This window comes from Podarcis melisellensis (genome assembly GCF_964234715.1).
Source record: "Podarcis melisellensis genome assembly, contig: HAP1_SCAFFOLD_296, whole genome shotgun sequence".
NCBI classification, from domain to species: domain Eukaryota; kingdom Metazoa; phylum Chordata; class Lepidosauria; order Squamata; family Lacertidae; genus Podarcis; species Podarcis melisellensis.
Genome location: NW_028112913.1, coordinates 15,641 through 41,446, shown reverse-complemented (window position 1 = coordinate 41,446; position 25,806 = coordinate 15,641). Strand labels below are relative to the sequence as shown.

At 53.6% G+C, this 25,806-nt stretch overlaps 1 protein-coding gene across 2 annotated transcripts; it reads right to left on the bottom strand.

Annotated features, from left to right (window-relative positions):
* Nucleotides 1-247: 247 nt before the first annotated feature.
* NTRK1 (neurotrophic receptor tyrosine kinase 1) lies at nt 248-25,806 on the bottom strand. Of its 2 annotated transcripts, XM_081931801.1 has the most exons (17): nt 25,272-25,806; nt 17,810-17,884; nt 16,851-16,922; nt 15,045-15,113; nt 13,915-14,075; nt 13,591-13,742; nt 13,091-13,217; nt 11,880-12,215; nt 11,574-11,591; nt 11,175-11,242; nt 10,585-10,687; nt 7,467-7,613; nt 6,907-7,037; nt 6,450-6,622; nt 3,829-4,069; nt 2,205-2,363; nt 248-1,073 (listed from the first exon to the last, which is right to left on the bottom strand). In XM_081931801.1, exons 1-17 carry the CDS (start codon nt 25,625-25,627, stop codon nt 888-890), a joined length of 2,574 nt encoding a protein of 857 aa, XP_081787927.1. In that variant the 5' UTR covers nt 25,628-25,806; the 3' UTR covers nt 248-887. The 2 variants fall into 2 exon arrangements, with proteins under 2 accessions (XP_081787927.1, XP_081787928.1); XM_081931802.1 differs by lacking the exon at nt 11,574-11,591.

The window sequence follows — 25,806 nt, the reverse complement described above, 5'->3', positions numbered from 1 at the left end:
AGGAAGCCTGGGAGCTCCAAGAGCCCCACTTGAGAAGGGTCGGCTCCCTGCTTCTGGCTTCAGCCCCAGATGGTTCAGAATTCAGTATCAAGCAAGAGATCAGCAGGCAGGACTTGGCCTTCCTTCCCCCTGGCTTGGTTTCTAACCCCCTAATTGGGAAGCCACTCCTCTTCCCCCCACATCTCAGGAAACACACCCCACTTCATGAAGCTTTTTAAATCCCAGGGGCCCCCACTTTCCCCCCTCCCCCACCCCCTGCAGAAGCTATTTTTATAATGAAAATCTAACGCTTAGGACAATAAATAAGCTATTTCTTAGCAGCAGTGGCAACAGTTTCTTCCACCATCCCAACCCCAACATGTTGTGGATTATATACAGCACCGCCCCCCTTTGTCATCCTGGTGTGAGTCGAGGGAGGGAAGCGGTTGGGAGGTCCAGTCCCAGGAGAGACCAGGCGCTGTGCCATCCTCCTTCTCCCAACCCAGAGGGGGAGCTGGTGCCTCCCATGTGGCCATCCTTCAAACTGGGCATCTTGTTCTCTGTCCAGTACCAGAGCAAAAGCCTGAAAGGGGCATCAGCCTCCAGAGGAAAATGCAGCTCCACCTCTTGGCTTCTGCAGGCATTTTAGGGACCTCCAAAGGAAGAGGCCCTTTTAGCGGATGGGGAACCTGCTGCCTTGCCTTTCGCTCCTCTGCCAGGTATAGAGGTGCTGGGGGAGAGAGACATGGGGAGAGCTTTCACCAGCACCATCCAGCAGCCAGCCATGGCAGCGGGGTCTCCAGGGTTCATGGTGTGCAACTCTTGGTGGGTGCCAGGGAGGTGCAGAGAAGCTGGCACCCGCCTGCCCACCTCTCCCTCCTTCACGCTCCTCCTGCCCTGCCCCAGCCTTAGCTGAGGACATCCAGGTAGACAGGGGGCGCCTTGACCAGGGTCTGCAGCTGGCTGTGGATGTCCTTCATGCTCTGCCGCTGCTGCGGCTCTCTCTGCCAGCAGCTCTGCATGATGTCGTAGACCTCCGAGGGGCACGTCCGGGGTCTCTCCAGCTCACGCCCCTGGGTGATGCATTCAATAGCCTGGGGTGGGGAGGGGGAGAAGGGGGAAAGATGGAGGGTGAAACTCAGGCATTTGCCCCTGAGAGAGACATGACTGCCTTCTCTGCTCTGGCTGGGCTCTGCCTCCGTTTCTTCCTGTCCAAAATGAAAGGAACTTCTCAGCTTGCTCAGCCAATGCCCACAGATGGGCAAATTAGGATGCCCCACTGAAGGCCGTTGGAACTTAAACTGGGTGCCCAAGTGAGAAGGCCCTGGACGGTTGGGGTGGGTGGGAGATGGGGTGGTAGCTCTCCTAAAAGGCTTCCAGGTTTACCAATATGCTTGAAATCCTCTGGACCTGAATTAATCTGTGGGTCTTCCTAGCCTGACCTGCGTGCTGTGTTTTGGCTTCCTCAGATTTCAGAGGTGGCTCACAGGGCTGGCAGGGAGGAGACCCAGATTCCTCCCTCCCTCTTATGGGAGGGGGTGCAGCTGAAATCACAAATGCATGATTGCTAGACAGTCACAAAGAGGGCAATGGCACTACGGAGTTTCAGAACCTGTATAGAGGGGACTCTATGATGTCATGACTGCAAAGCTGGTGGTGGGAAAAAGACCATGGTTCCCTATACGGTACACTTTTTCCTAAATGCATTTTGCTCTCCTCCAGACACCAATCTTCCTTTTGAACTGGACTATGTATTCAAGGATTATTGTCTGCCTAATTTTTATCACTGTATCTGTTGAATCCTGGCATTTGACGTGAGTAAACTTTGTATTTTTCTTGTTTGCTAAACCATCTGGGAGTGATTTCTTTGTTAAAAGGGAAACATAAAACAGAGAGAAGAGAATCCAAGTCTGCCAAAAGCATGCCTGGATATCATAATTGTTCTAGAAGGTTATGCAACCTTGTCCTAATAGCTTCTAGAGATAAGCTACATACAGATGGTGATTTTTAACTCTGCTGAAATAGATATTTGCATTTGCACACAAGTAAGGGAGGATAATGACTAAATAAAATATCCTCTCCTACTCATCTAAATCCATCCAACACCTCTGTCCTTGAAAAGCATCTTTGAAAAGATGAGGCTAGCTCTACACACACACACACACACACACACACACACACGGCTCTCTCTGCCTGCATGACTCTTCCTCCGCCCCACCCTTTACCTCCGTGTTGGAGAGTTGGTACCAGGGCTGCTTCCCATAGGTGAAAATCTCCCAGAGGACCACCCCGAAGCTCCAGATGTCACTCTCTGTTGTGAATTTCCGGTACAGGATGCTCTCTGGGGGCATCCAGCGGATGGGCAGCATTGTCCGGCCCCCAACCTGTGCAGGAGGCAAAATGGGCAGAGGGTCAGCAGGAGGGAGAAAATGAAAGGGGGATGATGAGGACAAAGAGGAGGAACTGGGACTGTGAGGAAGGCACAAGTGAGCCCCCACCCCATCCAATCCGTTGTATCTTAGCAAATGTCTGGAGCAGAAAGCAGGCAGGCCATCATCCGCCAGGTGCAGTTGGTGAGCAATGCCAACTGTCAGCTCTCTTGAAGGGCCAGGCCAAGCCATTGGGCTACCTGAGCAAAGGACAAGATGGCCACCCCCTCCCCTATTCTGCATCCAGAAACTGGCTGGACAGGCAGGTGAGGCTGAGCTCCAGGGACGGTAGCAGCAGCCGTCTAGCTTGTGGGAGGTGGGGCAGGGCAGGCTGTGAGGCACACGTAGCCCCCATCCGCCGAAGGCAATGGCTGGGGTGGGGGGCTAAAGAGGAGCAGCAGCCAAGGAGGGGTTGCCAGAGCCAGCTGCTAGAGCTAGGTAGTTGTCTCACTCTGCTGAACCGTTGGGCTGGCTACTTCCAGGCAGGCAGCTCTTTCTGGATAGCCAAAGGAGAGAGATCCCCTCCTAGGTCCACCATGGAGCTCGCCTGCTGGAAGAGCCTCCCCACTTCCTTGCAAATGGATGGTGGAGAACCCTCCCTCCCTTGCAGCCAGGAGTCCGTACTGGGCCCGGCCTTTGCGGAGAGGTCCCGTCTCAAACACTCAGTCCCGACTTCGGAGAGTTCCTGTAAGAGCACTTAAGGGGAAGCCTTTGCTACTCGGCTTCTCCAGGCATTGGGAAGCCAGGAACTTTCCAGTCTGCTTCCTGCTCAGACTTTCCCCACAACTGCTCTTCTCTCCCCACTCCACCCCGCTTTTAATTAACCGTTTAATGGCAGCTCCCCTCCCTGCCTGCCAGGCCTCCCATCTTTCCACCGGCTAAGTGCTCCAAGGTTTTTTTTTCCATTGTAGGCCCCATTAAAAATGAATAGGGGTCCAGGGCAGAAGCTAAAAGGGAAAAAGATAATTGGGAGTGGCCCCTTTGGACTCCCGGCCTGTCAGGGAGGTGAATCCCTTCAGAGCCCTTGAGGGAAAAGTGGTCAGGAGCCCCTGGGAGCCCCGCAGGAGGGGACCAACTTGAGCCAGCCAGGAAGAAAACTGTGTGTTTCCTGCCGGCGAGCTCTGGCCTTCACTATCTTCGCCAGAGTGGATGAGCCATGACCCCACTGAGGCTGCTGCTACTACTGCTGCTGGGGAGACCTCAGGCAGAGAAACAGCCTCTCTGCAGGGGCCTCCTAAGAGAAGAGGGGGTGGAAGGGAGGGATTGGCAGAGTGGAAGCCAAGGATGCAAGTCAGAGGAGGAGGAAGACAAAGCGGCAGGATCTGGAACGGAAAGGCCCCTGCCTGGCAGAGGAGACTCTGGCAAAGGCTGCAGAGGGAGGGTGCCTGGCCCTCAGAGACCGTTTCCCTTCCGCACTTACCCGGTAGTAGTCGGTGCTGTAGATGTCCCTGGACATGCCAAAGTCCCCAATCTTCACCACCAGGTTGTGGCCCACCAGGCAGTTCCGCGTTGCCAGGTCCCGGTGGACAAAGTGCAGGGAGGCCAAGTAGACCATCCCAGAGGCGATCTGAGTGGCCACCTGCAGCATCTGGCCAAGGTTCAGCTGGCCAAAGGACTGTCCGTTCCCATTGTCCAGGATCTTGGCATCAGGTCCGTGGGACCTGCAGGGAAGGAGGGTCAAATGCCAAGGCAGTGGATCACACCCACACCCACACTGGCTAGAACCTTAGTGGCTGCATGCACGGAGATCATTCCTCAATGCAGATTTGGTTGTACAGCACTAAAAGTGAACCTCAGTTTAGTTTCCTGGCTTGTGGGCTACATGTCTGAAGTGACCAAAGGCCGTCAGGTGAAGTTGCCAGCATTTCTGTTAAGCGCCTTACTCTCCAGCGTGTGGCTGCACCTGCTGCCTGTGCAAATGGGCGCTTGGTGACTCTGGAGAGAAGGGGAGGTGGGCAAGAGGGTGGCAAATGGGTTCCCCTGTGTGCCAGGAGGGTCACGCTCGCCCTGGAGAGGAGGAGACCAGACCAAAAGGGACCCCTCTCCCAGCTCTTGTTCCCCAGCCACTAGCCAGTCAGGAGCCCCCCCCCGGAAGCCCACCAGGGGCCGGGCATGAAGGTGGAGGGCAGGGTTCCCCTAAAGAGGGTTGATCCCCGCGCCCCAAGGTGGTCTTGCCCTTTCCTCACTTGACGCTAAGGCTGGCAGACAATGGCAGGTGAAGTGGCTGCGGCAAGGAGCCCAGGTCTCCCGTAAAGCGCAGCCATTAATGCCAAGTCTCATAACCATAAGCGCCCCATCCGTGCGTCTCTGAGCCTGTCCTGGGGATGCTAATCGGGGCCGTTGGCAGCTCCTGTCTATTGGCAATACCTGGGGGGCCAATCGAAAGAGACTCTGCTTATTCCAGCTGATGGCCAATCCCCCTCAATTTGAGCCTCTCAGACAGCTAATCTAATCAATATTGCAAGGGAAGATTGCATTAGCTGGGGGAGGGGGACGTCTAAGCTGCTGCTGCAGTAATGGAGTGGGGGAGGGGGAGTGGGAGGCGGCATTCGGGGGGGGGGTGGCTCTGAGAAGAGGATCAGGCTGGGACATTTCAGTGCAACAACAACAACAACAAAAGGAAGAGGGAAGGAAAGTCTCTTTTGCAGGGGCGTCTGGGAGGAGGCGGAAGAGGCACCTCTGCCCAGTCCAGGTGCCAGTCTCTGTGCAAGGCACACCTGGAGAAAGGTGGGAAAGCTGGACTGCGCATCCAGCATCCTTGGGGCAGCTGCTGCAAAGCTCAGGCAACTGTGGACGTTGCACAAGCTTCTGGCTCACCAGCTGCGGGGCGGGGTCTGTGGGTTATCTAAGCTCTTGGCTCATCCATGGACACTTGACCCCGGGACTGTGAGGGAGTGTGCGCACTTGTGCAAGAGAGAGACACTGGGTTGTTGCTGCTGGGGACGGCCCAAGACATTTTGGCACCTGAGGCAAACCACCAAATGGAATCTCCCTCCATGCCAGGGATGAAGGAGTGTGGAAACATCTGCATCCGGAACAACGGGGCAATAAAGATCCACATTGGGATCTGGTGCCGCTGTGGATCCTGCTGCCCTCATCTCATGGGTAGACCAGCCCTGGTTGCCTCCAGGGTCCTACACTGAGCAAACACATTGAAATCAGTGGCTGCGGATAACTTCAGCCTGTTGATTTCTAGGCCTGCAGTGAGCAGGACTTGGCTGGATGCGATCCTGGGTGCTTGCATCTAATGCCCATGCCTGGGGTGTATTGCAGGCCAGGCGCCTGGGCAGCTTCTCTCCCTCAGCCTAAGGCTCCTTTTGTGCTGAACCAAGAGAGAGGGGCAGAAAGAGCTGGCATGTCCAGGACACTCTGGCCTGTGTGGGCTGAAGGACTGCTACGGGATGCTGAAAAATGGCCAGGTCTCAAAAAGGGCACCAATATATCACCCTATTGCACTTGTGCTTTGGCATTTGCACTGCATTCCAGCCTATTTCTGGGCCCATCTCAAAATGTTGGTGCTAGTCTAAGTGGGTCAGTCTCTTCTTCCATAGACCTGCCTGGTCCATAAGACCATCTGCAGAGACACGCCCCCAAGAGGGGAGGCAGGGGGCTCCTGTAGGGAGCGCCTACTCAGTGGTGGTGCCAGTTATCAACTGCCCCTGCCCCACCATGAGGGGCCCACATTGTGGTCTTTCTCATTTCCCAGTCTTCCTGGTTTTAAAGACACATCCTAGTGGCTTTTAGACATCAGGAGCTAGTGGCTTCATTTCAATGTTGTTTTAACCAGTCTTTGGGCTCATGTTGCCTTCTTACATTTTATGGGTTTGTTCCTAAATTGTATGCTGCCAAAAAGAATGAAAGAAGTATTGCTGATGGGCATTGGAAACTTGTGCTATAAACCCAGCCAGATGGACGGGGTATAAGTAATAAATTATTCTTATAAAATGAAACAAGAACACCGAAGCTGCCACCACGTCCAGCAGGGTCTGCCCCTCCCTCTGGCCTTGCCAGCCCAGTGTTCCCTCCCTGCAGTCAGCCAACCTGAGGAAGCGGTTGAGGTCTCCGTGCTTCATGTACTCAAAGACCATGACGAGGGGCTCCCCGTCGGTGCAGACCCCGTAGAACTTGACGATGTGCTCGTGCTGCAGGACTGTCAGCAGCTCTGCTTCACGCTGGAAGTCCAGGCGGGCGTTCTCTGTGGCTTCCTTCAGGGTCTGGGGAAGGAAGGTGAGCTGGGTTCATTACAGGAGCAGCAGCAAGAGGAGGCTGTGCCGCAAGGGCAGGAAGGGCACAGCGCCGGAGGGAGTGGGGGACTCAACCATCTCGCTCTCGAAGCAGAGATGCACAGGCCTGAACAATTTAGCTGGTGGGAATCCCAGCTTGAGGTTCATGGCAACTGGACAAACACTTTGGAAAACCTGCCCTGAATTTAGGGAGAACTGCCACCCTCGCCTGCCTTGCCTCTCCGAGGAGGGGGCCAGGGGTCCATTCGGCTCACCTTGACGGCCACCAGCATCTTCTCCTGAACAGAGCTGAGGTTGTAGCACTCAGCCAGGAAGACTTTGCCAAAGGCTCCCTCTCCCAGTTCCCACTTCAGGACGATGTCCCTGCGCTTGATGTGGTGGACACCTGTGCGGAGGAGAAAGGGAGCTCTGAGTCCAAAGTGGGAGGCCGAGAGAAACTCTCATGGGGTATGCAGAGCTCCTGAGGATCCCACCTTGGCTAACCTGCCCCATGGCCTGGCTCTCAGATACTGGCACAGGAGAGGATGACAGAGCAGACAGGGCTGCCTGCCATCTAAAGGGTCAAGTGGGGGGGGCATGAGGATGCCCTGCTATTTGTTCCACTGGCTAAATCCCTTTGCAGTGGGACTTTGGGGGTACATCCGCAGCTCCCGCTGGGCTTACATTGCAGCCCCCTCTCCTATCCTAGACACGCTCCTTTGCCACACTGGCCCACCCCTTTCCAGCAAAATCTGCCTATGCATCGAAATACCCACATGAAGGCCCCACCCCCGCAGAAGAATTGCTCCATCCATGGGGCAATCCAGGCACTCACAGGCATTGCAGAAGTACTGGGGGTTCTCGATGAAGTTGGTCTTGAGGGCGTCCAGCTTGCTCTCCGCAGAGGAAAGGGGGCTGCTGCCCCAGTTCATGAACTGCAGGGATATGGCCAGGTCATCCTCTTGCGCCAACACAGCTGACCCTGTGAGATGGAAGCCATGAGACTCTGACACAGGCACCTTCCGCCCAGGGCAGGCCAGATGGGGTGGGTGCCCAAAACCTCAGGTCTCTGCCTGGAAAAACAATGAGCGTGCCTACCTGGGGAGGAAGGTCTCCTGTGCTGAAAAATGCTAGGCGCACACAGAGTTTTATCCCACCATCCCAAGTGCCACAGAAGAAGCAAAATAAAAAAAGCTTTTGGCATGCCCATAAATTCCCTTGTGGAGGGTGGGGGTGGGGCTCATGTGTTGCACAATAAATTTTAGAGTAACAACTGAGGTCAGGCAGGAAGTTGTCCTCCCTGTGGAATCAGTGCTGGGATAGAGCTCACCTTGCCCAGCAACCCCCCTGGGGGAACCAGTGAGGCCTCTCCCTCTGCCCTCCAGCCCTAGGCCAGGGACCAAGGCACATGGGGGGGGCCTTCACACAAGGGAAGCTCCCTGCAAACCCTGCCTCCTGGGCTGCTGGGCAGGTGGGCCTCCTGGATGCTTTTAGCCTGATGGTAGTCAGTTTCTGCGGACCCACGAAATGCTCAAGGCAAGGCGGCAAAAGGAGCAGGAGCCCCTCCTACTCCCCCCTCCCTTCGCTGCTCTGAGTGGGAGGCATTGGCAAGGGAGCAGTAACCGGAGCGTTTAAGCCTCCAGTAATTACCGTGAGAGGGTCCATAACCAGCAAGCCTTCCCCCCCATGCATCTTCATCAACGTCAGGGCAAGGATGCCTGGCTGCAGGAGCCTGGCAGGAGTGGGGGGAGGTGGGGAGAGAAAGTGACTCGAGATCTATAGGGCTGGTGGCTGGGGAGTTGGCAGGGATGGGGGGGGGGGCTCCAAAGGCAGAGAAAAGCCTGGAGAGTCAACCTAAGAGTCAGCCAAATGGCATGTGCAAAGAGGCAGCCTCCTCTTCCAGGATAGGGGACCAGATCCACCCCACAGAAAGGAGCAATAGGAAGCCACTGGGCTCCATCCTGCTCTGCATTCTCAACAATGACCCACAGCAAGCAGGGAAGCCAGCAGGGATTGAGCTCGGGACCTACCATGGAGTTCCATCCTTTCTTCCTAGAAAGACCTTGCAGGCCTCTCTGGCATCTGACTCTCCGTCAGCTCTCCCCACTTGTAAGCTGCCCCCCATGGCCAGTGTTAGAAACTGGGGTAGGAATGCTAGGATCCATGTGACCCGTGGGACCTAGGTTGTGGGCATCAAAACAAAATGTCTAGGTGCCTTTTTTCTTTTTTTGCTGCCACACTACCAGACCAGGCAGCCCTGCAGCAAAAAAATAAAGATGCTGAGGGTGAATCAGGGGGGTCTGCAGAGGAGCATGGCAGCCAAATAGGTGTCTTTTGCTACTGCTCTACCCTGCCAAACACCTGGCAGTGCGGCAGCAAAAACTATGTGTTGTTGTGTTGTGTTGTGTTTTGCTGCCAGGTGAATCAGAGGGTCTGCCATGTCTTTTGCTGCTGCTGTGCCCGGCAGACCCGCTGACTGCAACCAGGCAGCTGGAGATGCTGGGCATCTCCACCCAGTCACAAAAGGCCAGTTGCCAGTTGCAAAATGCACCTGGCACCTGGCTAATTTCAAACACTGCCCACACCCGCCCCAGCGACCAGCAGATGTTCCCTCTGTGAGGCTGGAAGTCAGAGCAGGCAGCCATCATCACAGGAAGCCTTATTGCTGAGCATCTTTCCCCACAGGCTGGAATTCTGTGGATGAACCTTCCACCCACCCAACACCCTTTGATTTTTGCCACATTTCCCTTAGATCTGTATCTCTTTCAGCCAGTGCTCACTTAACCAGCACCCAGAAACTCACACAAACCCTGGTGATCTGGATGCAGCCCTCTCCGTCTGGGGGCACTGCGGTGCGGGTGGGGGCACAATGAAGAGGCTGGTCTTGCAGCCCACCCTCACTTCAGTGCACACAGGCCCATCCACCCAGCCTCCGCCATCCAAGGCCGGCAGGTAGCCAGTCCAACTGGGCGGGGGCTCTGAGCTCTGCCCCTGCTGCTGCTGCTGCTGTGACATCTGGCTGCACAACAACAAGTGTCTGCTTCTCTGCCCCCCCTCTCCCTACCCCTCCCTTCTGCCATTCCTGCCCCCCTGGGGGTGATCCAGGCAGATCAAACCCATTTACAGCCTGAATCAATTCCAACAGTGAATTAGCAGCTGATGCCTGCCTGAAGGGAGAGGGAGAGGAAGGCTAATGAAATGGGGGAGGAGATGGAGGGAACCAGCTCAGCCTCCACCACCTTCCATTCGACCAAGCGGGGTGCAGCTCCCTTGCTCCCCGCAGCACAATAATTTCGGTGGCCAAGGAAGGGTGGAGGTAGCCACTGCAGACTGTGTGGTTGGGAAAGGTCCACAATGAAATCTCAGAGAGGCCAAAGTTGGGGGTGGGGAGAAGCACAGCTTCTCATGGAAAGTGGTGGGGGAACACCCACCCGCCCCAGGATTTGGTTGCCCCTGCTTCCCCCTGTCCTTCCAAAGACCAGGTGTTGGTATAACAAAGGTCAGGGCTCTGATTAGTATCTATTTAGCCACAATAGCTCAATAGAACCTCCAGCTTCAGAGATAGTCTATCTTTTGAGCTCCAGTTGCAGGACAATAAGCAGAGGGAGGGAGGGGGCTTCTGTCTCTTCAAGCATTTCTCACGGGCTTCCCAAAAGCACCAGAGGAAAGCAGGTGCTAGCCCTGTGCTTACTATACGGCTCCCTCGAGCTTCCTCTGGGTCCCTTCCCCACTGTGAGCCCTCCTGACACCCAGCCACAGGTGCCACAGGCAGGCAGGTCACGCAGAGGAAGGAGAACTGCCCCGTCCTCCTGGCTCCACTGGCACAATGGAAGCCTTTTGTTTGGGTGCTGAGCAAGACCCCTGGTCCCGTTAGCAGCTGGCAAAGGGGGTGGAGAGGAGGGAGGCACCTACACCTCAGAGGCCGAGCAGGAGAAGGGCTGAGAGGGGCTTACGGTTAATTCCGAACTTGGAGTGCTGCCCACACTTGTTGAGGATGATCAGCATGATGGAGAGGAAGAGGCAGGCACAGACTGCCAGGACCACGGCCACCGAGATCTGGAGGAGGAACAAGGGAACCATCAGTACCCCAGAAAAGCCAAAGGGTCCATCCAACCACAGTGGCCAACCAGGTGCAGGAAACTGGGTGCATGAGCAGCCCTCTCCCTGCCAGTGGGTCAGATGTGAGGAGCTGCAAAAAAGCCCTTCAATGGCCGTCCGGCCTCAAGGCCCAAAGGAGCAGGCAGAGCTGACAGCACACCAGAGCCGGGCAATTTCCCTCCTGTGTCCAGGAACTCCTGCCTGTGGCCTGCTTTGTGTCACTTTGCACATGCTCAAAGGCATGCCTTCCTTTAACATCAGCTCAAATGTTCTCGGGTGCGCATTTCCCCACCCGGCCTGCTTGGCTCATATGAAGCCCTGGGTGAGATCCATGTGCCCAACCGGCAAAGCTGGACGGGCCGCTCTGTAGCCATGGCTCCACCATCACTTATGTAAGCCCAGACCTGTGCCCACTCGCCCCACACAGCTGGTCCCCAGGCCTCACCCCAATGGTGTGCTCCTCAGGAGTCTCCACTGGCCCTCCACGCTCAGTGCTGTTCATGTCACCTTTTCCTGGGGGCAAAAGAAGAAGCAGGAGAGGGAGGTTACGCCGTTCGCTCAGACTTCACATGGAAGCCTCCAGGATGCAACCCAGATGGCCCCACATCTGTCAGGGGCCTCCTTGGGGTCTGCCTCTCCTGGCACAGATGCCCCCTGGCTAAGATGGACGAGACAAGGCACAAAGACAGTTTTGCCGCTCCTGAACTCCAAAGCTGCAGCTCAGTGGCTCATTTCTCATGCTGAGGTAGGTGTCCTCCCCCCACCCCCATCTAGGGTGTTCTGTGGCCCCTTCTCCTCCCAGCCCTGTTGCAAAGGGACCTGCACATTCTTCCCAAATACTTACCCACTGGCGATAGGGAGACTAAGGCAGCAGTAAAAAGAAATAAGAGGAGGGAGACCTCAGTTAGCCTCTGGAGGCCACAGTTGTAGACACCCCACCCCTGGGTGACCCACAAGCACAGTTGAGGAGTGAGGGAGGTGGTGTGGCTGAGCCCCATGCCCGCCATGGGTGTTCCTGCCCCATTTCCCCCAGCCAGACCAAAAGAGGGAGCAGCCAGGAGCCGACATCAGCTGCATGGCAGGCCCTTCCACCTCCTCCTCTGGTTTTAAGGCAAGCTTTGGGGTCACCTCACAGGAGAGAGCCCCGTACCAGGAATGGGATCCTCTGGACGAATGCCCACGCCAGGGGGGTCCATGAAGTGCTGGTAGGTGGTGCAGGAGTCGTTGCCCAGCTCGTTGCGCACCAGCAGTGTGTAGTTGCCATTGGAGACGTGCGTGGGGTTGTCGAAGTTCAGGCATCCATGGACCTCTGTGGTGTTCTTCTCCTTGGAGAAGAGGAAGGTGCGCATGAAGTCATTCTCATGCAGGGCTTCGCCGTCCAGCTGCCACCAGATGTGGGGCGTGGGGTTGCCGTTCACAATGAAGGGGATGCACTCCTTGTGGAACTGCCGCAGGACGGAGCCCACCTCAACAATCACGGCAGGAACTGGGGAGACAGTGGGGGGGGAAGAGCCAGAGCCTTTGAGGTGGGAGCAGTCACTGTGCCCATCTCCTCTCCTGGGACCCTGGGGGGAGGCGCTTCCAGGCAGGGGGCTTAATATTGCAAATGGGTCAACCAGGCCTCGTGCGTGGGGATTGGAAGCCCCAGCAACAGCACATATTGGATTGAAGGGGGATGGAGGGGGAGAGGACTTTGGATGCTGGCAATATTTTTGTGTCTGTATGAGCAGGATCCCTCCCACCTGGAAGCCCCTTAAACCCAGATCTAACTGCTGGATGAAGAGTTAAGCCAGAATTATGGGATCAGCCCAGTGACATTTTATGTTTTGTATTTCTGTTTCGTTCTTGATTTTTTTTTAAAAAAAAGGATTGTTACACTGTGTGTGTGTGTGTGTGTCCTCCAGGCCATATCATTTATTTATTTTGACCTCTTATTTGCATGAAGCTCCCTGCAAGAGCCCCATATCATTCTTATGTCTGCTTTCTCCAATTGCAAAGAGCTTTTCATGTAGGGGAACATTTTTAAAAGTCACTCCCCTCCAAGACTTAGCCTGAAAAAAAGAGCGGCACCTCATTCTGCTGCATGTTTCAAGGTAGCCACACGTACCCTGCCCTAGGAGCCGATTCTCTGTCAGACCCCCAGCAGCCAGAAATAGCCCTTTGAGTCTCAAAGGGGCCCTCAGACCAGCAGGCACTTCTCCAGGCTGGCTGGATGCACCCTAGAAATGGCCCCAGAGCCACCAGCCCCCTCCCCTCCCCTGGAAGGGCTGCTGGTGCTGGACACCCACTCAGCCTGGGAGGGAGGCCCCTCCCAGAGGCAAAAGACCAAGAAGGCTGCAGGAGACAGATGAACTCTCTTACATGTCACATTCAGCTGGGCCACATCCTCTGCAAGTCCAGCTTCGTTCTCTGCCTGGCAGGTGATATTCCGGAGGTTGAAGTCAGAGGAGACGTTCCAGATCTGCAGCTGGAGTTCAGACTCAGACTTCTGCATGGACAGATGAGATGCTCACATTGAACATGTGGCTGAACCAATGAAGCTGGATAGAGAAAGGCTGGTCACACACTACAGCCCCCCCCAGTACCCGCCCTCCAAGCCCTGCTATAAAGCCTGGAGTAACTGAGGGTTAGGGTTAGGGTTAGGGTTAGGGTTAACCAGCTTCCTAGAGGAGGTCAGTCAGTCATGGACTGGACTTTGCCTGTTTAGCCCCTGTCCCCCCAGTTATTTCCATCTCTTTCTTGTGGTGCTTCAAAGGCCCAACCAGCACTGGAATAAGAGGCACCCCCAATTCCTGTTCTCCTCCCTGGCACATGGTGGCCTCTGGAGACAAGGCCACTTGCCCATCCAGGTTGGTGCTTGCCTGGGTGATGCGGGGAGGAAGGTCCATCCAGACGTTCGGCAGCAACCAGCGCACATCTGGCCGTGGCTCTCCAGTGAAGTTGCAGGTCAGGGTGACGCTCTCTCCCTCTCCCAAGGGCTCCTGGTTGTACTCAATCCAGACCCTCGGGAATTCTACCCCAAGAGAAGGGACAGAGCAGAGGTGGCTGAAGGCAGGCTCTGGCCAGCAACATCCTGCCCCAGGGAGGAAGCTGCCTGGTGGCTCAGATGGGCCCCCAGATGTGGCACAAAACAGGGGCCATGGGAGATGGCAGAGAGGGCCCCACACAGCTCCTTACTCACTCACCACAGCCTGCAATGGTCATGTTAGCCACAGGGATCACCTTCTCGCCCTCTGCCACACAGTGAAGGGACTGGTTGCCCAAGGACTCGGCCTGCCTGCTCTCCTGCCACACCTGCAGCCACCGGAGGCGGCAGGTGCACTGGAGAGGGTTCCCGATCAGCACCCTGTGGGTGGGGGGAAGAAAGGGGGGAGGTCACGGGCAGTTCAGACTCAGGCAGTGGCCCCCAACTCTGAATGGCAAGCTCTACCAAACCCTGCAGAAAACTTTGAAGCGGAGGTGTGGCCATCCCAAGAGCATCCGTTTCCTCATTAAAAAACAAAAAGACCCCGCCAGTTTCTAGCCCTTTGGGGAGGTTTAAAAACATGGCATGAGTGCCCCCTGGCCCTGTTGCAAGAGCTGTTTTATCCTAGCCAGAAATAGGAGGACAAAAGTCAGCTTCCTCTCCCCTCTCCTCTTAACATGAAGCGGATCTTTAGAACTGCGTCTTGGGACAGGACAGAACTTGGGGTCATTATTCCAAATTAATGAAGCCAGAAGAAAGCAAGGGCACCCCCAGGAGGGAGCTGGCGGATGACTTGGCCTGGAGAGATTCACAGCTGCAGCCCATGCAGAGACATGGATGGGGTGGGAGCAGCAGGAGGGAGGGCACTTCCTTCTGCAGGTGTAGGAATCCTAGAATTGTAAATTTGGAAGGAACAGCAGTCCCCTGCAAAAAAGGAGTTTGTCAGGCATTTTACACCAGCTTTTACACCTTTCCACCAAAGGAGCAGGAGTCCACCCAACATTGCATCTTTTCAGCTGGCCACCCAGCCACCACTGACCACAGTGACTACCAGGGAAGGGTGCCTCAGTTTCTCTCCAGCAACATGATTCAAGTGGCCACAAGGGTGTTTAAGCCCTTGAAACCTTGAGGTCAGGATGCTTGCAAAGCATCAGAGCACAGTCTCTCACTTCCCTCCTGATGATTCCTATGAACAAATCAGCAGAGCTGCCCCCTCTTCCCCCTTGAAAAAGACCCCAAAACCTCAGTAGCACCAGCAGGAGGACACTGCATGTGGGAAAGGGGTTTGGCCTGAAGCACCACAGCTTTCCCAAATGCCTGTCCAGAAGGGGCCAATGGGAGGAGACTTACAGCTCCTGGAGATGGAGGTGGTGGAAGAGCCTCCAGGACAGGAAGCGCAGCTGGTTGTAGGCCAGGTTCCTGCACGGGGACAGAGAGAAAGAGAAGCCTTGTTTGCCTTGGGATGGGCCTCTGCCTGTCTCTGCTAGTGCAGGTGCAGGGTCTCCTGGCTGAAACTGCCCCAGGTACTGCCACCAGAAGAATTGTTAACTGCAGACCAGCTCTCTCTCTGCTGCAGTGATTGTGTTGCTGAGAGAACCTGGGAAACAGGCCCGGGCTGAACCTTGGATGCCTGGGAGCAACGCCCCCTCTCTTTAGAGCCTTGCAAGCTCCCTACTGGATCAGGCCAAGGGAGCCCATCTAATCCAGCCTCCTGTTCTCACAGTGGCCAGCCAGAAGCCTCCAAGCAGGACCCGACTGCAGCACAAACACTCCCCTCTGCGGGTTCCAGCAACTGGGATTCAGAAGCATTTGCTGCCTCTGACTGTGGAGGCAGAGCATGGCCATTGTGACTAGTAGCCCTAGGGAGCTTTTTCTTCTCTATGAATTTGTCCAGTCCCCTGCTAAAGCCCTCCTAGCTGATGGCCATCATTTCCGCCAGGATCTTAACAAGGAAAGCCCAAAGAGCAGGAAGCCAGTTTCAGCCCCCCTCCCACCCCAGCTGATCTCCCAGGGCCAACAATGTTCCTCTGAGCCCCATAGAGGATCTGGGCAGGAAGTTGGGGGGTGGGGTGGGCTGCCAGCCGCTGGCCATGAGCTGCATGGGAGCAAATCAATATCCCCGTGTTGTACAGGGACATTAACACTAACTATGATAAACAGTGTCCTCCCAGCCCAGGGCTGCAACGAACATGCCAGGGAGGGCAAGGAGAGGAAAGCTGGAGGTGGGGGCAGTCAGGGAGGAGGAGGCTGGGGTCTCCATTCACTCCATGTCCATGGTCTGTGGGAGAGAAACAGCTTGTTTGGGGAGGGGGCTGTTCTTGGATGAGGGGTGGGGTGGCCACACTTTGTCCCACTGTATCCCTTATATGTGGGGCAGCCCCTCACCACAAAGACAGAGCTGACACCTCCTTCGGCAAACTGGCTATAGCCAGGGTCCACCCTGCCTGTTGACTGGCCATGGCTCAGCCTGCCTGTCAAGCATTTGCCCAAACCAGACTGGGAGGCCACATGGGGCAAAGGGCCCTCAGGGGCCAGGGGCCTGCTTTTGGTGACTTTCCCCTGATCAACCTGCCCTCCATCTCTACTGGGACAAAGAAGTGCCTCGGAAGGTGCTGGAGAGGGGAGAGAGGTTTGCATTTGAGGGAGGGGCTTCCTGCAAGCCTCACAGGAGGGGGAGGAGATATGTCTGGAGACCCTGAGTGGGAGCAGAAGACAGTCAGGTTCTTGAGAGGGGAGCCCTGGCGATGGGCTGCCTTCCCTTCTTCACCTCCACCATAGCAAAGTTCATCTGCCCAGCAGTTTCCTGCTGCCTCCATCCATGTCACCACAATCCCAAAAAAGAACAACTTGCTAAGCAAGTCTCCAGTACTGAGCCTGTAGAACAGGAGCTCACATGGCCCCACCCCAACTGATGTTCCAAGCAAGGAAATTGGGAGTGGAAGGGGAATCACAAGGTAGGTGGCTGAAATTCCCAGAAACAACCCCAAGAGTTTGGTGGTGGCTGCTCCTTTGCAGCCTGAGGGGGAAATGGAGGCCCAGGGCAGAGGAGCCCAAGCAGTCCTGTCCTCCCCACGAAGAGGCACAGTCTGCCCTGCACTGCGCAATGCAAAGGTGTGGACTTGGGAAGTGCTTGTGGCTGAGGAGCCAGGTACTTACACATGCGTCAGGTTCAGGCTGCCTCTGAAGGTGTCTGGTGCAATGAACTGCAGCTGCGTCCTTGAAATGGTTCTGCAACAAATGAGCAAAGTCAGTCGGAGCGCAGCTGGCCAGGAAGCCGCCACCCCGCGAAACCCAAAGTCTCCCTTGCAGTGGCCTGTTTTTGCTGCAGCAACACTTCTGTACCTCCATGCCTGTCTGGGCCCAGGAAGGCAGTGCCACCTCAGGAGAGGCACTGGCCAAATGTCCCTGGCCTCAGCAGGATGGAGCACAGGATGGAGGCAGGCCAGTCGCAGGCGGGTGGAGTGGAGAGTGCTCCTGACAGTGGGGCTCCTGAAGCCATAGTAGAGTCCTTGCCATGTCAGGGGGGCTGGCAAGAGGGCAGATGGTGCTGTGTGGAGGTGGGGGTGGTAAGGCTCTTCCATGGGGCTCTCTGCCCTCACCTTATAAAATGACACTAGAGGAATTTTCATCCTCAGCAATGGGAGGAAATTTCCCGAGACAGGTAGGAATATGGGGCAGGGTGAGGCTGTTCACTCTCTCCTCTCTGCAACCCGGCCCTGACATCATTCCCAAGAAACAGGTGCCTCCAGTGAAGCGCCTCTGAAGCCCACCTGTGCTTCAGAGAGACCTCATGGACCCTCAGGCTTAGGTACCTGCCCTGAATCTGGGGCACCTGTGCCAGGGCTCCTCCTGTTTGCTCAGCATTGGGGGCGGGGAGCATTTCCTTCCCCTTCCTGCAAAGCTGCCTGAAACGGGGAGGTGCAGAAGGAGGTGGGGTGGAAGCAGACCAGGAGCTGGAAGGGAAGCAAAAGCAAAGCTACACACTCTCGGCTGTGGCAGAAACGCCTCACTCTCTCTGCCCAAAGGAGAACCCTCCCCAACCACACACTTCCAGCCGCCTCCTTGGCCTCCTCACAGACCCGCCAACCGGAGCACCAAGCAGCCAAGGGACTCACAGGTTCTTCAGCTCTCGAGGATTCTTCATGTCATCCTGAGTCAGGTTTGTCAGAGTAATCTGGTTCTCAATGACTCTGTGAAGGAGAGGAGCCTGTCAAGCCATATTCACACTGTGTCAGGGTTAAATGCTTGCCTAATAAAAAGTCTGAATAAACATTCTTTCTGCGGCACCCCGTGGGGCTCAGAAGCCCAGTTATGTCCCCCCATGCCTGCTCCCCCCTTGCACCAGAGCTGCTGAAACAGCTTATCCAGAGAAGGCCTGTGTACACATTCAGGCTTGTCCCCCCCCAAAAAAAACAGTCTGTTCACTGTGAAGTTGTCAAATTTTAGTTTATGGTTTATTTTTATTTTATTTTTACTTGAAAGAAAACTAAAAAACCATTTATGTCCTAATAAGGCCATTTTACTAAGAAGAAGGGAAAGCAACCAGCAAGAAATTGAGCCTGAAGGGAAACGTAGGAAGCCATTACCTTGTACAGTGGTACCTCGGGTTACATACGCTTCAAGTTACAGACGCTTCAGGTTACAGACTCCGCTAACCCAGAAATAGTACCTCGGGTTAAGAACTTTGCTTCAGGATGAGAACAGAAATCGTGCTCTGGCGGTGCGGCGGCAGCAAGAGGGTCCATTAGCTAAAGTGGTGCTTTAGGTTAAGAACAGTTTCAGGTTAAGAATGGACCTCCGGAACGAATTAAGTACTTAACCCGAGGTACCACTGTACTGAGTTAGACTGAATTGGTCCATCTAACACAACATTGCCTACACTGACTGGCAGCAGCTCTTCAGGAGCTGCATCCAACACTGATTCTTCTCAGAGTAAACCAATTGTAATAAATGGACAGTAGTAACTCTGGTGCATTCATTTCAGAGGGTCTGCTCTGAGAAGAACTTTGTTGGCTACAACCTCATTTTTTGAGAAGCTGGGAAATGGTTGTGGGGCTTTCTGCTCTGGCCACTGAGCTGTGTGGATCTTCCTTCCCTGGCACTGCCTCTTCTCTCCCCGCCCAGCACCCCTGCAGCCTTGCCAGCTTCTCCTTTAGCTCCCTCTGCAAGCACAAGGCAGCCCCCTCCGCTGTTGTGAACAGGCAAAGGCTGCATGAAGTGAAGGGAGGAGAGAAGAAGAGGCTTCAATTTCAAGACTGGCCTGGGGGGGGGGGCAGACACGGACCCCTTGGCTCTGTTGTGACAGACAGGCTGGGAACCGCAACAGAGCAGAGGATGCCCCTTGAGGGATTTCACTCGCACCCAGGTCAACCTCCACTGCAGTCTCTCCAGAAAACATCCCACGAGTATTGGGTCAAAAGAAGCCCAGTGGGGCTTTGGCAATGCCCTGGGATGGACAGGCCTGCTGCAACAGATGCTGCAGTTGCCCAATGGAAGCCCACAGGATCTGGCCAGACAGTTTCCCTCGCACATTGCAGAATCGCACCCAGAATCTTACAAGAGAAGTGGATAGAGATCTGCTATGTTTGCTTATTCAGATAAGTCTGTTCCACAGAGCTGCCCTTGCATCTCTCGCTGTTAGTGCGATGATCACTATTCCCATTTGGGGATGGGAGGAGCAGTCCACACTTTCTCCCTTGCACCTTTTCTGATCAGGCTGTGAGGCGTGAAGGCTGCTCTCTGCAAGACCCTTTCCACCTGGCCAAGGGGACGGGGCCCAGACTCACCCAGCTCTACTCAAGAGGCCCCTGGGAGACTGGAGGGACATCACTATGCCTGACAACAAATCCTAATTATTGGATTCTTTTGCCCTATCTTTTTGTGCTTGCCAAACAGCTGTGTCATGCTTATAATATTTTATTCTCTTGTTAATTATGCTATTTTAAATGTTCATTTTATATTTGAAATGTTTAAGATTTTGTTTTTGTTTTGTGTTAAATATGTATTCTGTAGTTGACTTCCTTTGTAATGTTTTATTTTGAAATCTTTGAGATGGTATTTTAGTCTCCTGTTAATTTTGTTGCTTTGACTGTGTAATTTATATTTTACTTTCTTCAGAAATGTTTGATTCTGCATTGTTTTGTTGATGTTTAATATGCTGTAAACCGCTTTGAGATTTTTCTTAAAAATATAAAGCGGTATAGAAATGATGAAATAATAATAATAATAATAATTCAGTAATAGTAACAACAACAACAGCAACAACAACAACAACAACAAAAGCTGATTCACTGGTGACCCACCCAAAAGTGGTCCCAGTGGCTGCTTGGATGCAGTTTAGGCCACAACACACTCTTTGAGCTTCCCTGGATAGAAAGTGGTTTCTAGTCTAACTTATTCAAGCATATTAGAGAACTTGAAGTTGCTTAAGGAATAGGGGGCAGCAGAAAAATCCCAGAGCACCCTTCACAGCACCTTCAAGTGGGCAGGGATTTCTAAGAGAAAAGGCAAACTATTTCTAAGCCTCTTTAAATCATGTTCTGCTTCTGGTGCCACATGTGACTAATGGTCACTGGCATGACTAGTCGTCTCCCTCCTGTGAATGGGAGTGGCATCGCCCACATTTGCCCAGCCTGCAGCTGGCGTCTGTCCTCCATAGATCTTCCAGGAATGTTTCTCCCAGCCACAGCCAGTGGGGGATAATTGATGGACCCTTGGAGAGAAGATTGTAATGGCCCATCAGCTGCCCTCCATTTATAGCACAGAAGATGGAGAAGAGCTATTAGCAAAGTCTCTGACAAGGAGGCCTCAGGGGCTGCAGCATCAGGGCAGGGGGACCTCTACACCCCTGAACAGCCAAGTCAGATGCAGATCACACACTCGCACACTCCCTTTCTCGCTCCTGCAAATAAGTCTTTGTGTTGCTGCACCTAGAAAGGAGTTGGGCTGGCTGGCCACAGCCCTACAAGAGGCTGAATTTTCTAGTGTTCTTCAGGTGTGCATGTAGGTGAGCTCCTTATATGTCCGTTAAGGTGGTGTGCAAAATTCGCCAATTTAAGGGTGAACAGAATATCTATACAAGTCAAACTGGACAGCTGGCATGGTTACAACCTCCAGTTCTAAAATCAGCATGATAATGATTAACTTTTCTCAGGTGGCTTTCCGTAGAAAGCACAAATATTAATGCACACAGATTTCCAGTCTGCTGAAATCATACATTAAACAGTTTTCAGCTCTTTCATTATAAAGAATAAAATCTAACCTAAGGGAAAACATGACAAAAGCTATTGAGGTGTCGTCTTTTAAAATCCTTGAGGGTGTTCCAATAAGAGCAGTTTCCAAGTAAAGCTTTGAATTTGTTTGAATATAACGCACGCCAAAGCAGCAGTTCTCTGCACATTTACCCAGAGTGCTTTCCATTGAAATAATTTTACTTTTCTGAGTAGAAGGAACCCCACAGGGATCGCACGGGTCCCGGGGGTGGTGCACTCCCCCCACACTCCTCTTCCTCTGCCAGTGTCTCCTCCTGGATCCTTTGCTGTCACTTGGTGGTGTGGAGTGCCTTCCATCAGCTTCCACTGGTGGTCCAGCTGTGCCTAACATCTGTTGTCTTATGCTCTGGTAACCTCTAGGTTAGATTATTCTGCAGTGTATTACACATAAGGCTGCCACTTAAGATAGTTCAGAAGCTTCAACTAGTGCAGAATTCAGCAACTAGGTTGCTCATCTGGTCAAGATCCCTTCTCTTGATATGAATCTACTCAGACCCTGAGCTCATCATCTGAGGCCCTTCTTCATGCGCTACCTCTGCAAGAGGTGGGTGGCAACGTGAGAATGGGCCTTTTCTGCAATGGCTCCCCATTTTGTGGAATGTTCTTCCCATGGAGGCTTGCCTGGCACCTTCATTACAGGTGAAAATGTTTCTCTTTAACCATATAAATTCTTCTTCTTCTTCTTCCCAGGCCTTGGACTGATTAACATTCTGTGGCCTTTTAAATGTTTTTGTGGGAGGGAGAGGGGTTATTGGTTTGTTTTTGTTTATGTTTTATTATGTATTTTGTGTTCTCATTTAGTATTTTTATGCTGTGGACTGCGCTATCATCTTTGGATGAAGGGCAGTATACACATTTTAATAATAATAATAATAATAATAATAATAATAATAATAATAATAATAATAGAAAAAGGCAGGGGTGGGGGCCCTATTCTTCTCACCCTCCACTCCATACCTTCCCTTTGACAAAGAAAGCACAAATACTTGGGGAATGGGGGTTCAGAGTTTCTAAGATGGTTCAAAAAAACTGGTGTATTGGGTAGCCTGAAAGCTCTGTGGTCAGCTTGGGCAAAAACTGAGACTTCACTTTTGGGAAATGTATTCATTACATTTTTATGCTGCCTGATAAATTGACATTCTCAGGGGAGGACACTTATAAGTAAAAACAATTAAAATCCAAACAACATTTTAAAGCGAGAGGTAGAAAATCTACAGCAACACATCCAAACCATTTAGTGCATCCATCAAATTAAAAATGGGATCACATCTCCTGAGTTATTTGAAAGACCTGAGAGAACAGAAAGGCCTTTGTCTGGTACAAAAAGGACTAAAGAAATAGCTACAATTAAAAGGTGGAATGAAGTTTGTAATAAACAGGAATTGTGATTTCTTATTTCTGTGCTATTCTGCCCCCACAAAGGTGTTGGGCTTGTCTGTCTCTGGACTCAGAGGATGCATTGAGGGGCCATCTCTGATATCCCTCTGGAATTTATGGGATGCATTTGAAATGTGTACTAAGTCTTTGGCTGTTGCCACATCTTGTATGAGGGACTTCCATAGGTTCTTATGGGTGTGTGAAGAATTTATTCTACCTAGTACAATTGTCAAACAAGGTGAAGCCACCTGTTAATTAGTCTTTTCTCTAAACTGCAACACCCCCACCCCAGCCTTCCTCTGCAGAAAGTGCTCCAGGCCAGAGATTGTTTTGGTTGTGCCTTTCCGGCTTGCTTTGTGTTCTCTCCTTCTGGAGCCATGACTGGGCATGGGATAACCAGAATCACTGCACCACAGATAGATAGCATGGTGTTTGTTCTGCCTGTTGGACTGTCAGCGCCATCCTTAACTATTCCCATTGCCGACACTGCCTCTTTCACAACCCCATTAAACTGAGCAGCCCCACCCCCTTGCACTCTTGGACTAACTGAGACACAGTTAGGCTACCATCTTCACCGCGCCAGCATTAAAACAGTTCACAGAGGGAGAGGGTTGGATGCCAAGCTGGGATGAAGGCGAGAGGAATGGGGACTCCTCTAGCATCCTTCCCTGGGTGGTTTTTCCAGGAAACAGCCTCTCTCTCAACAGGCAGGGCTGACGCACTTTCCCATCCCGGCAGCAAAGGGCGAGGTGGGGGCAACACTCCTCAGGGGAGTCAGAGTTGCCCGCAAACACATCGTGAGCAGCCAGGCTAGTTCCTGGACCTGAGCTGGCATCAGCCAGGGAGTCTCTAGGAAAAGGATCGGCAGCCTTGAGGCCCAGACGGGCTCCCAGTACGACGACTGGGACCAGGAGGAGCAAAAGAGCAGCGCATTTCATTGAGCAATATTACTTATCACACTGTGAAGTAATATTGGCTAGGGAAGCTAATGTGCTTGGGCGGTAGTGGATCCTGGATGTTGTCTGCAGATGTTGCACAGCTACAACCACTAGGCATGCCTCCCCCCTCCCCAGCAGCCGTTGCCATGTCCTGCTGCTTCCTACCCTTCACCTTCCTACCGCTCGGCCAGCCTATCACTGCCCTTTGCTCAGGAGCCCCAGAGTATTTGGAGACTGCGGCTTCTCCCGCCGCCTTTGTCCGTCCCTCGGCCGCTGGCCGGCCGCCCTCCCCCAGCGAAGAAGCCAGGCCGGCTCTGCCTGCCTCTGTCCGGCTCGCCCCTAGCTGGGCTTAACCGCAGGTCCCTCTTGGGGCCGGTTTATGACGGACAGAAGCGCAGCCAGGGTTAGGTATCCGCAGCAGTCCCGATCCAAGTCCCAGTGTAAAGAAGTGGCTTGGAAAGGCTCGCTGACATCCTCCGACTGCAGGGCTGCCGGTCCACCTCTGAGCTGCTCTGGAAGCGCTCCTGGCCGAAGGAGACGCAGCCATAATCCGAGGGCCGCAGCGAGCAGGTCGAAGCTGCTCCTCGCTTGGCCAGAATAATAGATTCGTAGAATCGCAAAGTTAGAAGGGACCTCGAGGGTCATCTAGTCCAACCCCTGCAATGCAGGAATCTCAGCTAAAGCATCCATGACAGATGGCCTTTCGACCTCTGTTTCAAAACTTCTAACACCTTCGAGGAAGTCCACTGTCGAACAACTCTTCCCATCAGAAAGTTCGTCCTGATGTTTAGTCGGAATCTCCTTCCTGTAACTTGAATCGATTGGTTCGGGTCCTAGCCTCCGAGCAGGGAAAAACAAGGCAGGAGAAGAGGCACCTCGGCAGAGATGGCAGCACCAGGCACGCACGCACGCACGCACGCAATAGCCTCTCTCTGCCCCTAGTACTCTGCTCACTGTCCCACTTGCCCCAATTCAGCTTTCTCAGTTTCTGTCTGCGTATTGCGAGCCTCTCCTGAGTTTTGCTACCACGTCGGAATGAGCATCCCGTGCCTTTAAGCGTGGGCATTGCACACGCAGGGGTTTCTTCGCGAGGGGGGAAAGTGGAGCTTTGATGTCGTGGGCCACCCCGCCCCGCCCCCCGTTATCCCATACAAGGATGTGCATGTTGTATAGGAGAAGATAGGTGCGTGTGTGCTTGGAGGAAGGGAGACGCCTGCGAAGATGATAGGAGAGGAGAGAGCGCACCTGTTTGCGCAAAGGGACAGATCACTTTAAGCCCCCCCCCCCCGCAATCCCAATTCCAAGTAGGCTGCATTCGCTTTTTCCAACAGGAGTTGCGATTTTGGTCCAATAATAAAAAGCTTAAACCTATTATTTGATGTTAAGATAATGCTATTCAGAAGATGTAATAGAAAATTACTGTTTCATGCCGGTTCTATTTCCATTTAAAGAAGTGCTCAGTGCAAGCGCCTACTCAGGGTGAGCGCCTTCCTAAATAGTGCTGTTCTTTGGTGGCATTTTGGTTCTGGGTTCTCCACCCCTTAAAGATTTCACATGGGGGGGGTCATCATTGGGTAGAGGCTTATTCACACTCATCTTGTGCTGTAAGAGCATGCAGTGGGTCAAGATGTGCACACACTTGCCCCCCAACCATATTGTGTAGACGTTTATTTAGGGTATGTGTGTACATCTCTGATTTTTAAAAAATAAGACACAACTTAGATGCTAGATTTGCATTCTCTCTCTCACTTTTAGGAAGATCCCTCAAACCTCTACCGGCTCCCTGTGATCCTAGAGATGTTTTCGCCCAGCTTGCTTTCCAAGAAATGTGTCAGTCAGAGGTCCAAATTCTCTGGAGGCAAAGGCACCCCAACTTCGGCTGTGCCCTTCTACTAGGAACTCACGGAGGAGTTAGGCAGGAGTTGCAGAACCCCACCCATCCCGTTCCCATCATACCTACCCACAGGCAGCCGCCCCCGGGCAACACTCACATTTCTGTGAAGTTCTCCAAGCCCCGCAGCTGCGCCAAGTTCTGGATGGTGTTGGGCTCCTGGCAGAACAAGGTGTTCATGTAGCACCTGCACTGCTCCAGGCAGGGCGAGGCGGCGCTCCGAGGCAGGAGCAACCCGGCCAGGCAGAGGAGCATCCCTGCACAGCCCCAGAACATCCTTCGTCCACGGAGAGGCATCCTCGGCTGTCGGCTTAGAAAGCCCCGCGGCTCCCCATCCGCTACCACCCAACCGAGCATCCTCGTCCGGCCCGGTTCTGCTCTCTCGCTGAGCCTCTTCCTTTCTTGTAAGTCATGGACCATATGCACGCACTCTCTCTCATACACACAATTGCTCATTTCCCAACCTCAGAGGGCGGAGTTTGCTCCAAGCCCTCCTCCAACAACACAGAACCCCTCCCTCTCCAAGCGAGTGACCTCCTGTCTCAGTGGACACAGCAGCGAGAGCAATGGCCACGTGGATGTGCCTCTTCTCCCCCTGGAGCACAGAGGAAGGGAGAGGAGCTCCTGTAGCCCCA

What these genes read in the sequence shown, in the direction of transcription:
- NTRK1 (XM_081931801.1), bottom strand. Translation starts at nt 25,627, where the DNA reads ATGAGCAATTGTGTGTATGAGAGAGAGTGCGTGCATATGGTCCATGAC. An exon ending in CTGAGGAGCACACCATTGGG is followed by an intron (nt 10,688 to 11,174) that starts GTGAGGCCTGGG and finishes TTCCTCCTCCAG; the next exon opens with ATCTCGGTGGCCGTGGTCCT. An exon ending in GACCTCAACCGCTTCCTCAG is followed by an intron (nt 4,070 to 6,449) that starts GTTGGCTGACTG and finishes CCTTCCCTGCAG; the next exon opens with GTCCCACGGACCTGATGCCA.